The 12,990-nt window shown below is 42.9% G+C and overlaps 1 protein-coding gene across 1 annotated transcript in view; it reads right to left on the bottom strand.

Moving 5' to 3' along the window:
- The window catches only part of GRIN2B (glutamate ionotropic receptor NMDA type subunit 2B), a 171,370-nt gene that overhangs the window by 115,472 nt on the left and 42,908 nt on the right, over positions 1 to 12,990 (bottom strand). Inside the window, exon 2 of the mRNA XM_013947295.2 lies at positions 3,822 to 4,420. Coding sequence (XP_013802749.1) covers positions 3,822 to 4,420 — 599 coding nt within the window. The remainder of the gene's footprint in view (positions 1 to 3,821; positions 4,421 to 12,990) is intronic.

Raw genomic sequence — 12,990 nt, 5'->3', positions numbered from 1 at the left:
GACACAGACCTTGCCATTCTGTGTTGGGCACCATCAGCAGCCCACCCTAATTGGGAAGGTTTGGGTCAAGAGGCATTGCAAAGGTGCCCTCAGCATCCCCCACACCTGCGAGTGCACTCCAGGAGGGAAGGGATCAGAGAAGATGAACAAGAGAAAATCAACACTGCCCCAGGACACAGCAAACAGATCTATTCCCCCCTCTACCACCCGCTGGGCTGTACCTGTTCACTGCATGACAGGGGAGAGGAGTAACCAATAACCCCATGGTTACTAACACAGCACCTTTCACCAGAACTGAATAAACATGACAGAGAGAACCAAATGCAGTTATATGCACACAAGATAAATAAAATGCAAAAGGAGATGTAGGACAGAAAAAAAAGAAAGTGATGGCTGTATGCGAGCCACAGAGAATGAGGTGCTGTACAACAAGGGTCGCAGGGAGTCAGAGAGACCCTGACTGACATGGGAGGCACTGGCCAGCCCCAGCTTCCAGCTGCCGCTGGAGCAGTGACAGGAACAAGCAGATTTCAGCAGCAGGGATCTCTAATCTGTTAGCAGGGCTCACTCCACGTGCTGCCAGCTAGCACCAACCTGACGGCAGCCGGACACACCAACCAGCAGGAACATAATGAGCTGCTAACAAGATACCAGCTTAAAGGCTTTGAAAGGTCAAAAGTTACATATGCTCCCTCACCCTCCAAGCTTCTGAAAAGGGCAATTTCTGTATCCACAGGAACACACTGTTTATATCTTCTCTCCTTTCCTCCCAGGAGTTAAGGAACAAGTCCAAATGTAGTGCCTTCCACCACTGGAGCAGCACTGGCTTTAAGGACTGGAGCATAGCTTCCTAGATGCTTGGCAAGCAGCTAGATGTGGCCTCCCAAAAGTCAGTGAGATCTCAGTACTGTCCAGAGCTCATGTTTGTTAGCAAGAGATTCACTCACCAGTCTTATCAATAGAAAAAAGAGCATCTGTGTCACACTTTCTCCATTCATGGTTTAAACTCCTTTCCTGACCTTTGTTTGTGGCTCACTCAGCTGTAAGACAGTACAAAGCAGCTCCAGGTTGGGAGAGGCCCTGGAAATGAGGAAGACTCCAGAGGAGAACAGGCACTGCAGAGGACACTGCTCTCAGCACTGATCTGGGAAAAGCAGGTTCAGGATGCTGTGGGCATGGTGCTGCTCCTGGCCAGCAGGGCACAAGGCCCTGAAGGAGACAAGGGCACTGCACACTTTCACAGAAACATATGTACCCTAGGGTCTTGAGTGTCATCCAGGGGAGCAATATATTCATACAATCCTGTTGCAGGTACCTCCTCTCCTCTCACTGACTCACCATTCAGCTGTCCGAAACCCCAGTGATTCCTAATTACCACTAGGGCAATGTGGCACTGTGAGAACAGAGCTTTCCCTGACTGTTTCAGGCAAAATAGTTTCCAACTGTTCATCAAGGGCTCTTTCACATTTCTTAACTGCTTGGCATGGAAAGCTCCAGATGAAAGTTAGTTTCTCCCCCAAAGTGGAAGTATTATATATGTTCAGACAATGAACCGGGCTAGCTTGCCAGCTGTTTTCATATTTGTGAAATTTGAGGTGCAGAACTGAACCTACCTTTGTTCCACTTTTAATGTATTTCTTTGCAAAACCAGTACAATTCCACATTTATATTTTCATTCCAAAGCAAATGCTTCACTGCACTTTTTATTAAAATGAAATCTGGTGTGTGCAGCCTGGTGTTAAATGAGAGACTATTAAAGCCAATCAGTGTAGAACTCATTAGTTACCCTACAACAACAGACTAGTAGTTATGGCCCAGCATTCACAAGCAGCCATGACAACCAGTAGGAAGAACCAGGGTCTCATGGAAGGCTATAATAAAACACAGCTTATGTAGCCCAATGACTGCAAATATCCATACAAAACTGCTGAGCTTCAAATGATATGTGCCAGAAATCATATTCTTTTCTCATGACTCATCCCTGAGTTCCACTCAAGAATGCCTCTGTCATTTATTTATTTCTTCCTATTTCTAAAATGTAATGAGAGGCACCCATCCTGAGCTCAAGGAATTCTGTCCCATCAATTAAAGTAACAAGCAGAAGGCTGCCCATAAGCAAAGCCATCTCAGTCCACTCACTCCTCAGCAGCCACGGTGAAGGGAGCATAGATGGATTTTGCAGAAAGCCTAGAAGGTTAGCAAAGTCTCCCGTGGAAGAGCAAAGAGAAACGAATTCCAAATCTGAGGAAAACCTTGTTAGAAACTCCTTCCTAACCTCTGTAATCATCTCATCCAGCAGAGGAGAGCACAGAGAGTAGTGATTTGCTGGATGTCCAGGAGAAGACTGGCCATTGAGATAACTATGAACTGGGTAGACTAGAATATTCAAACTCTTGCACAGATTTCTCTCTGGGACAATAGAGGAATAAATGAACAAGTACTTATTAATTTTAGATATTTGGACTCCAAATGGCCACCTAAGCCTACTATCAGCAAAATGGAGATAAATCCCTCACTAGAGGAAAACTTCTTCAAGAAACATTAAAAAGGAAAACTAACAATACTTGTAAAACAAGCCTTTCTTAAAGTGTCATTTTCCTATTAGTTAACAGAGTTATCTCACCAGTGGGCTAATTTCTAGGACAAAAGCTGCAATATTCAATAGTCAAGATCATAATTCTCAGTTCCAATCTAACACAGAGAAGCAACAGTTTCAAGATAGACAAGAAACAGTTGCTATGAGACCATTATTAATATGACAAGATGCAGACCAAACACCTTCATCAGTAAGAAATGACATTTAGATAAAAGTCCATCCTGATTCTTTCTGTGCTTGCAGCCATTAGATCAAACAAAACTTTGTTTGCACAAGCACTTGTAAAAACAAAAAGTGTCAATGTAAGAAAGGGTAGAGTCATGGAGAAACCAAGCTTGCTTTCTAAACCTCTGCAACATTCAATTCATTTCTCCTTACTCCATCATACACACAGATCAACCACCAACTGAGACCACATGGAGCAAGATCATTTGATTTTAGTTGCATCCAGCTAAAATAAAAAAAAGCAAGAAGTGGTCAGGGTTCAAAGGCAGACCTTGGGAAATGACCAATTCACAGTCTTACTATATAATGTGCCCCAGCTGAACTAAATTATACACTTTTTTTCAGTTGGTTATGTCACTCTCCAAAGAATAAAATGGGAAAATTTCTTTATCACACTACCTCCCAGCTATGGATTTGAAGCAAATTGGACCACTTTGGATTAGCTTCAAGAGTTTCTGGAACACCAGCTACATGGTGATGTGTTATCTGAGGTCACACACACTTTGCAGTCTCCCCAGACATCAAGCCCACGTACATACATTTCTCTATTCTGTGCAGGCATGCTGAGGGAGAACTGCAAGCTGCAGATGGCTGAATATAGTATTGCTGGGTCTGGGGACTAAAATTAGTGTTGCAGAACCTCAAGTGCAGTCCAAAGCAAGCCTGACCGTGCCACAGACACACACATATTACCACTGCATGTTTTGCACAGTGCACAAGGAGATGTGCACTTTGCACATGGAAGGGCACACCCATTCTTTTACATCATACCTTTATTGTTCATTTGCTTTATGTTGGCTTCCCTCCTGTATTGTATTGATGCTCTTTAAGGGGGTGACAGTACAAGCTATCACCACACACCAAAGCAGGTCCTACCTCCCCTTGCACAGGTTCTAGCAAACACAGCCTGAAATGCCATGTGCCGTAGCAGAATTACTCTGGTGGTCAGAGGTCCTCTGTGACCCCTCTTTTGTAAGGCTAGCCCAGCCCTTTTCCTTACCTGTTGAGCATGTTGGACTGGTAAATCCTTTTCTCCTGGGTGTTGTAACAGCTGCTCTTGGGCTCAGGGATGAAGCTGTGTTCAGACAGCATATCAGAAGCAGCCGTGGTGATTATGGCTATTCCATCCCTCACTCTGGCAGGAAGACCATAGTCCCATTCATCATATGAGACAGAGATGAGCCCGGTGGGGAACTCGGATGGCACTGTGTCTGTATCCCCTGCCACCAGGCTGGGCACGATCCATGTGTAACCATAGCCTGTCAGACCCACAGAGTTGGCCACCTCAAAAATGTAGGTGGCCTCTTCCTTGGTGCAGTAGAGGAGGATAACAGGGCTTTGGAGCTTCTTGAGCTGGTTCTGGATTTTTGAGTCCCCATCATCCAGGGACATGTCCAACAGGAGGACCTCCTCCAGTTCCCAACCCACAAAGCTGTGCTCAATGGTACTGCGGATCTTGTTCACAAAGTCCTGGTAACCAGGGAAGTAAGTAGTGACAATGGAAAAAATGTACCAGTCATATTCTTCCATGATATTGAGCATAACAGAGGCTTGCTGTTCTATTGAGGGGCCAAACTGGAAGAACATGGATGATTCATCCTAGAATAGAAAGTCAGAGAGAGAAAGAGAAAACAAGAATAGGTCAAAGGAAATAAACAGCATTCCTAGCCAACCCTACTGAGCACAGAGGAGAATGCATTCAGATTCTTTCACTTCATGTCTTGGGTAAAGCGTAAGGATTTTTAACAGTGAAACATTTGGAAAGGAAGTAAATGCTGTTTTATGACCAACTGTCCTTACTTTATTTTTAAAGGCAGGTTGCTAAGATTACTACAAGTCTCAAATGTTAGACATGATTCTAACAGACAGGGAACAAGTAGCACACAAGTGAGACTAGAAAAAAAATAACATATACAACATATTCCACGGCTGCAGAAATTAAGGGATTTAATTCAAGAATTATTGTTAATTTTATATGTGGCATAACCATGGTACAGAGCAGTTTTAATTTTTATTTTAGTTTGGGACAGTCACTCTAGTTTGAGTATCCAGACTAGAGCAAAACTAGGGTATGCAAAATCATTCGATACAAATAGCTCTGAGAACCTCAAGTGCATGTTCCTCTCAAAGCAATCTTCGCATACAAGTGCTGTAAAGACACAGTCTCATATTAAATTTACTTCATTCCCAAAATACTGTTAAAAATCCTTACATATTAAAACATATTAAGAAGGAAAAAATAATTCTAAACCATCATGAGTTTTGTTTATACCATGTTTTAGAGAAACGTTAGTTACATATTTCTCTTGGTATTTCTTTCATATCCTACCTGTGCCAGGATCATGTTTGCATGAATCAAGACTCGCACTATTTTATAACCTCAGAGACTCCAAGGTGGTTTTGTATAGATCTCAGCTCCCCAATGGCACAGTGCAAACCATTTTCTTCCTGGGATTTCACAAGATACCAGACTTTCAGTTTACGACAGGTCCAGTGAAACCCAGATCCCAGCTTTTGCCCGATTCATGTTGTAAAGGCATAGAAAAAACATTTCCCAATATGCTCTCTTATGGATTGCTCTTCTGCCCTTTAAAAATCAATTGCAAAATTCTATTGACTTCTGTGGAGTAGGATTAGACCACAAACAAAAAAAATGGCAGAATTAAAAGTTCCATGTCTGTAGAGATTCACATTACAATTAGAATGTTCTCCAAATCCAATCACTGCTTTTAAGAATGAGATAGCAGCCCTGCCTCCTCTCAGTAAGCCAGAAGAGCTGAATCAGAGATCCTAAAGGAGGTAGTCATGGGTTGTAGGTTAGGGGAAACACATTGCACAAATGCCCCAAAATGTTGCCTCAAGAGACTCACATTTTAGAACAGCTCTTTACCAGATTCATCCTCCTACAGTCTGGCAGGTAAAGCTGGTTTTCAGCAATGATGGCAGTTAATCAGCCATCCATACTTTCTTTAGTCATGATTTTGATTAACTATTGCCATTTTCTCTATTGGCAAAATATTCCAAAGCTCAGCAACTCCAGAAAGAAAACCCTGCTCCTATACTCAGCATTAAGCTGTTTCTCTTTCCTGAACTCCCTATGGGTTATGTCCTAAAGCAGAAGAGTTCTTGTTCCCAGATCCCTGTGCCTCTCCTGTAAGGTCTGATGTTTAAACACTATTCATTTCCTCCACACAACTCACCACCCACTTGTGAAAGTACTCTTAGGAGTACTTTTGGCATACTGGAAAAAAATCAATGTACATGAAAAGAAAAGAAAAAAAAAAGGCAACAAATTGGAGACAAGTCAAAAAAACAGGAGGAGCAACTGTGCCTTTCAATCTGCGAAAAACAGCTCATTTTTTTTTATTACTGGAATTCACCCCTTCTCCTAGCATTATGCTCAGGAAAAGACCCTACTTTTCCAGTAAAAGATACATTTTATCTTTGAAGCTTATGGAGAAAAATCAGGAAAGTCAGATACAAGAGTAAACTATTGTCATGGCACCTGCCTGCATTTGAAGAAAGCCTGAACAAGCATCTCCAATACCCTGTGCTGCACTTTGCCTTTGAAAGTAAGCTGTAACACACTGAATGCCACAGCACGAAGACTCGTCCTCAATTTAACGCAAAAAGGCAAAACAGCTACACTGATGACTGGTATTTGTTTTTATATTAAGTTCAGCAAAAGCTTTTCTGTATCTATGCATAAGAATCTCTGATCTAACTGCAGAATTTCTACACAGATTGTAGAAATTTCTAGTTTCTAGTAGAGAGTCTAAAAAACTAGGGGCAGATTTGACACACAACATCTTGAAGTCTTGCCTGAAAAAATATGTATACTTGGTATGGGTATTTCCTGAGTAACAGATAGGGGACAAGAGATGGTAAATCTACTAGTATTTCCAGACTGCATACACACAAACACATACACACAGAGGAGTTACTAAAAGTGGTAGCAAGGTGCAGGAGGTACTTGCCCTCCCTGTGATTCTAAACACAGTCAGATATTCCAGTTAAAGAGCACACTGACAGCTCGTTCCACATGAGTGCACAACCCAACTGTTGGCAGGAATTCAGCCCCAAAGACTCAAGCAGAAAATTCAGAGCTCCTCACTAATCAAAGCATATCAGAGCACCAGAAATCAACACAGCAAATAGCTTCATCACAGCACAGTTAAACAACTTCTCTCCACCAGCAACATATGCGCCCATCCTCAAATCAGATAGAACAGACCACTTGTGTGTGCACATAATAATTGCTCTTGAGCAACTGCTTGCATTTTTATTAGAGCAGCAGCAAGAAGTGGCAACTTCTATTCAAAATGAGAACATGAAGGAGGTTCACACCAATCCAGCTTTTGGTTTGGCAAGGTGTTTCTTAGCGCTAAATCACCCCAATACTCAGGCTAGCCAAATGCTCTTCATTCCATAACCAGCTCAGCACTCAGAGAAGAGAGAGGCAAGGGAGGAAGGATGGATAACAGTGTAGAAGAAAGTGTCCCTCATAATAAATAAGGAGAACTGCTGATATTGCTGGACAGGAATCTCAAAGAGTGCCTCTTTGGGGACAAAAAGCAAACTAAGAAAAAAATCTTGAGATCCACAATTTCCTTCATTTCCCTATTTTTGACCAGACCTGATGGAAAGCCAGGGAAAAAGAGAGGAAGCTGAAATGACAGACAACCACAGGGCTATCAGACAGAACTTGGATCTGACCTCTCTGTGATGTTACAGGAGAAGTTTCTGGACTAGGAGATAGAACTAAGTTTTTACTGGTTTTATACACATATACCCCACAGAATCATTAGTGCTTTATTACAGTCTAAACCCAAAAGGAATATTTTACCCCTCCAGACACTAGTTTTTTTTCCAGAAGACTTTAAGTTCCCATCTTTTCCCCTACAGAAGGGTCACATTCCCTTCCTCCCTCCCTTCTTCCCCTTTCTCACCTTGGAACAACCAAAACATGGTTCAACATTGCCATTAGGAGACAGATTTAAGTTTGGGATGGGGATAGGTTGAATTAAGAAGTCTCTTACATTGCATATCATCCAGGTGAAATACAATCCCCTGACTACATGAAAGAGCTTGTCTTTCTCCTACACCCCTTTCACCTGTGAGCCAAGGTTCCCCACAGCTAACTGCTACAGGACACAGCAAGGCGTAGCAGAGGTGTCCCTCAGCCAGTCTGAAAGAGCAGAAGCTCCATTACAAGGTCTCAATACCTTCAAAGATCTTGCTGCTCCCCCACTGTCACCCTGCAAGGTCAGGGATCTGTAGTTTGCAGAGCTGAGCTGGAGCCAATCAATTGACACAGCACCACTCCCCAGCTGACAGATGGCTTCCCACAGAAAATCTGCTCTGAATTTACTGCTGCTGGGACAAGTACTGCCACCCCCTCCAGCATAAGGAGGCTGGATTGCACATGCTAAAGGTGCAAAGGCACTCACCATGAAGACTTCTCTTGGAGACTGGAGGCTGACAAGTTCCTAGATGGATGGATCAGGTTTTACAGAGGTGGAACAAGATTTAGATAGTGACCAAGTATACATGCCACCACTCCTAAGCTGTCCAGTGCCTTCTCTCCCTCAAGAGGATGCCCAGGCAGACATTGCAGGAGCGCCAGGTCTGGGCCCCCTGCCTGGAGTGGCAGTCCTAGGGAAGTCCACCCATGATCTCTAAGGAGTTCTCCTGCAGCTGCACCAGTTGGAGCTGATCACTGCCGTTTAGCAAACCATTTACCTCAGATGTGGCAGGAGAGGTCCCTGGGGTGCTTTGTGCACAGGTTCCTTCCTAACAGCCTGTCTGGATTCTCTAGGCAGGCAAAAACAATTACTGCCTTACAGACAACATCTTGCTCTCAAGAGCAAAACTACTTCTTGGCTTGGGGTAGACTTGAGAATGCCCCTAAAGCAGAGGAATGCAGGATCCTGGAAAATGATTGCAGTGGGACACTCATCTTGAGGAACCACAGAGCCTTCCACTAAGCCATAATATAACTGCTGACCTCAGAAGTGAGGAAATCCGCAATTTTTCTTTACTTCTAAGTTTCCTCTGTACAACCTATTGAAATGTAATCTGTTTCTATGTTTCACCCTCTGGTGGCTGGGCCCTAAACAAATTTTTGCAACTGATTGCATGTCGTTTTAGCTCTTAGAGAAATAATTCCTCCTTTTCAGTTCAAGGTTCAGTTCCCAAAACAGCCAGGTGTGCCAGTTTATGTGCAAGGAATTTGAGCAAGGAGCAAGTCAAGAGCATGTGTTTGCTTCTCAGGTAGAAATCAAACCATGTTTTTACAAAATGCCCTAGGCTGCCATGTCTGCACAGGTGCAGGCACCAGCCCATGGAAAGACAATTTGTGTTGCTCCTATTCTGGGAGTAGCCCCTTTTCAATGGACTTTTGGGAACATCAGTACATCTAACCCTATCTACTGCTTCATTAAGGTTTCTGTGAAGCCATAGTAGAACAACTGGGATCTACCCTTCAGTTACTTTCCAGTGCCCCAGTTTGCAAAGGGGTTCCTGTAAGATCCTAATGACTTAGGCTGCTATCATTTTCCAAAACCCTGCCCTCATTTTCCTGATTTAGAGGAAAGTTGTTTGCGTGAAAAATCCCTCTGTGACCTACAGGAAAATCACATAGGGCTGCTTCTTGTTTAGACTTTAGCCCTGCCTATCACAGATTTTGTGGGGGCAAAAAGGAGTGAGCAAGCAACCAAATAACTTCTGGGAAAATACAGACCTTAATTTCCCTACCTTTGTACTTCTCTTCAAACTGAGACACCACTGTGTACCTATTTGTCAGTCCTGGTGGGATACCTGATTCACTGGGAGTTTTATTGTTCGTGATGGAAAATGCTGCAACAGTTCAAAGTCTTATAATTAAGTTTTCTATATTTCTGAGTCCCGTATGTTATAACAGATCTGACAGGAAATAAGGATCTTTGTTGCTTAAGTGTTCATTTACTTCTGTTTATTCTCACCATAAATGCATCACTGCCTCAGGCTAGCCTGGAGTCAGAATCTTCTGCCTGTTTGTTTTTTCTCCCCACATTTAATTTTTTTATTTAGTTTTCAAAGACTCAATACAATAAAACTCTGTTTTTAATATTATGTGCTGCACCATTCTGTGAGAGTCCTTTACTAGAGTGTTTGCAGTAGGGGGTATGGAGAACATTGTGACACTGTAGCCCTAGTACAATGTCCCTGTGGCGAGACTAGGTCTGGAACAGCATCTCTTTGTCTCTCTCATGCACGTACACTCACATTTCCACAAATACACATATTCACAGCAAAGCCTACCCAAAGAAATGTTGAAGCATGTCAGACTATGTCCCTTCTTAATAACACCCTTCCTAGCTGATACTATTTAGTAAGGATTTCAAAACTTCCATATCTTACTGGAATAGGTTCCCTGGATTATTACCAATTTTGGCTTGCACAGCGGATGGAGATGACCTTCTGAAATCCTTTCCCAGTGCTCTGATTCTATGATGAGGGAATTGTTCTTGGTGTAAATCCTCAGAGCTGGCCCAGGAATGCACAGTCGGTGGGAAGTTCTGATTCGTTAAATGCAGAAACATGGTTTACATAACCATATCATTTATCAGTTCCCTCCCTTGTTCTCATAATAACTACAGAACATACTGGCCTTATTTGACAGAGGGAAACATATCTCAGAGATGGTACTTACAGAGGAGTGATTATGAGAATTGGTGGATGAGTGAAAGGTAGAGACGCAGTTCAGTGTCCCCGCTGACGAAAAGGCAGGCAGGAGTCAAGAGTGAGATATTCAGCTACTGGCTAGCCACTGAGCACACATATGGCACAAGACAAGGCAATGCACTGATGAGAATCATAGGAGACAAGAAGGCAAACAGGGGTTATTATAGCTGGGGAAAGACTGTTTAGGGACATACCACACAAAACGAGAGGAAGCCAGGCCTCACTCTTTCCATTGTTAACAGAACAATTTTGATTTTTGTCATAGCAAAACCAGAGTCCAGAATAAAGTATCAGGAGGCTCTGATAGGTTGAATACCGTTTAGAATCAGTTATAGTGTGATAAATCAGTGGAGGGCTGTAAGAGCCCTGTCTTACAGGAGAGCATGTTGTTGTCCTTCTGATCCCTGCTAGGCTGGGCATTCAAGTGGCCGAGAAAGAAGGTCTGCAGCCAGAATAATGGCCATTGACTCTCTAGGTCTTCTCTGGAAGCAACCATTTCTGGTGGCTACTGAGAATAATCAAGATAAGAACATGCCAGTGTAGCTCTGTTTGGTTACCTTGGGCTTAAAGGTACCAAGATTCACATGTGTAGCGACAATAACTATATGCATAAATAGCATCATATACACAAATCCCAGTTATGGCTTGGGCATTAATCCCTCTCTAGCAGTGGAAACTGATCTACTGCAGAGCCCTAGCCCTGGGCCAACTGAGTAAGTGCTCTAGCACCAAGGAGTTCCTGAGAACTGCAATAAAAAGGTCTCTGATTAAAGATGACTCAAGGGCTGAAAATAGTTAAGTGATTTCCACTTTCAGGACTGCAGAAATCATTCATTCTAAACATTTTGCAACAGAGAAAACACAAGATATCCTAGATTCTGCAGTCTTGATCTTGGGAATGTTTCACTCTATATCACATGCAGTTAATAAAACAGACCAAAGAGCCAAGCACACAGGGACCATTGTCCAGTATATACAATTCAAAGAAGGTCCCAAAGGTTGTTTGGCCAAGCGGATGGTGCATATGTGTATATTTTATACTTAAGTCACTGGTCAAAGCAGGCTAGTATATGATGGTATGCCACATCGGCTTCTCAGAGCATCACATATGGATGCCAGCAGTTTTCCACAGAGGGGAAATGGCAGTTAGCAGCCTGCCAGGATAAACAGTTTTCACACCAGGCTTTTTACATTTCCATTTTCACCTCCGTATGTGTGTGCTTCCTTGTTTGATGAGATTACGTGTAGAGATTAAACCACTGGTCACTCTAGGTAGATTCCCCACATAAACTGCTACGTTATAACCCTGCTGGCAATCTAGACTGTCCAATCCTAATTCTCCACCTCTCAGCTCAGACGAGGCCAGTAGTTAATTTAGTAACCTGACATGGCCAGCCCATAACAGTTAGAGGAAAGTCAGAGGGCCCCATTATTCATCCACTGAATTACATCATGGTATTTGCCCAGGGATTCTTTTCTGGCTCTCCTACCCTCCAGACTAAGGACTGAATTTTGACTATAAACTGAATGGTATGTCATCAGTATAGCCAATCAATAACAGCCATAAAATAATCCAGTGCTCTTAAAAAAGTCCAGCCACAGTATTTGGCAAGAGGTCATTGAATAAATTCTGCAAATCAACTATCTTGCATGAAATACTATTTCTTTTTATCATTTCTAAATTAACTGCTCTTCCATTTCATCAAGTATTCCTTTGGTCTCTTATTATGAGCAGACCTTATTATGAGCTGAGCCTCCAAAGGTTCAGAGAGACCATTTACATAAGCCCTGGAAGTTCAGCATTGCATCTAATGCCATCTGAGCCTCTCAGAAGCCCGAGATTTCCTCTCACTCTTGCCCAGCTGTGAACAGGTCAGAGTATGTTTGTGAGGACCTTCATTCCCCTTCTCTGTGGTGAAACAGTAATATCCACTTTCTCTCACACTCTGCATTGCTTATTTAAGCACTAACCTGTGGGCAGAGCTATCTGTTCCTCTGGGTCTGTGCAATACCTAACACATGGGACCTGCAGTCCTGATGACACCAAGGTCTATTCATTCTTTGCAGAGCGTGAAGTTGGCTGTGCCCATGCTCTGAGCTGGCCAGACCACAGCCAGCTCTGACACAGAAACAAGGTAGTCAGTTTAAGCTAATGCTGTGCCAGAACTTAATGCTTTCATAGAGGCTGGCCTTATTAACCAGTTTAGATTATAATTAATGCACTGGTGTAGCTTACATACCCTTTGGATCAGAGCTGGCTTGCATCAGGTAGATCAGAGTGTAGTGCGAGCAAGCATCTGAAGGCAAAGCCTGTGCAGATGTGCCTTCCACTTCATTGTAAGTTAAGGAGCAGTAAAAGGCTTCAGCTTCATTCAGTTTTCCCAGCAGTAAATAAAAAATGTTCTTAGTCCAAAAAAAAAAAGCCTCTGAGATGGGAGGGATTT

The sequence above is a fragment of the Apteryx mantelli genome, chromosome 1, assembly GCF_036417845.1.
Source record: "Apteryx mantelli isolate bAptMan1 chromosome 1, bAptMan1.hap1, whole genome shotgun sequence".
NCBI classification, from domain to species: domain Eukaryota; kingdom Metazoa; phylum Chordata; class Aves; order Apterygiformes; family Apterygidae; genus Apteryx; species Apteryx mantelli.
Note: the sequence above shows the minus strand (reverse complement) of the source record. Positions and strands in the feature narration are given on the sequence as shown.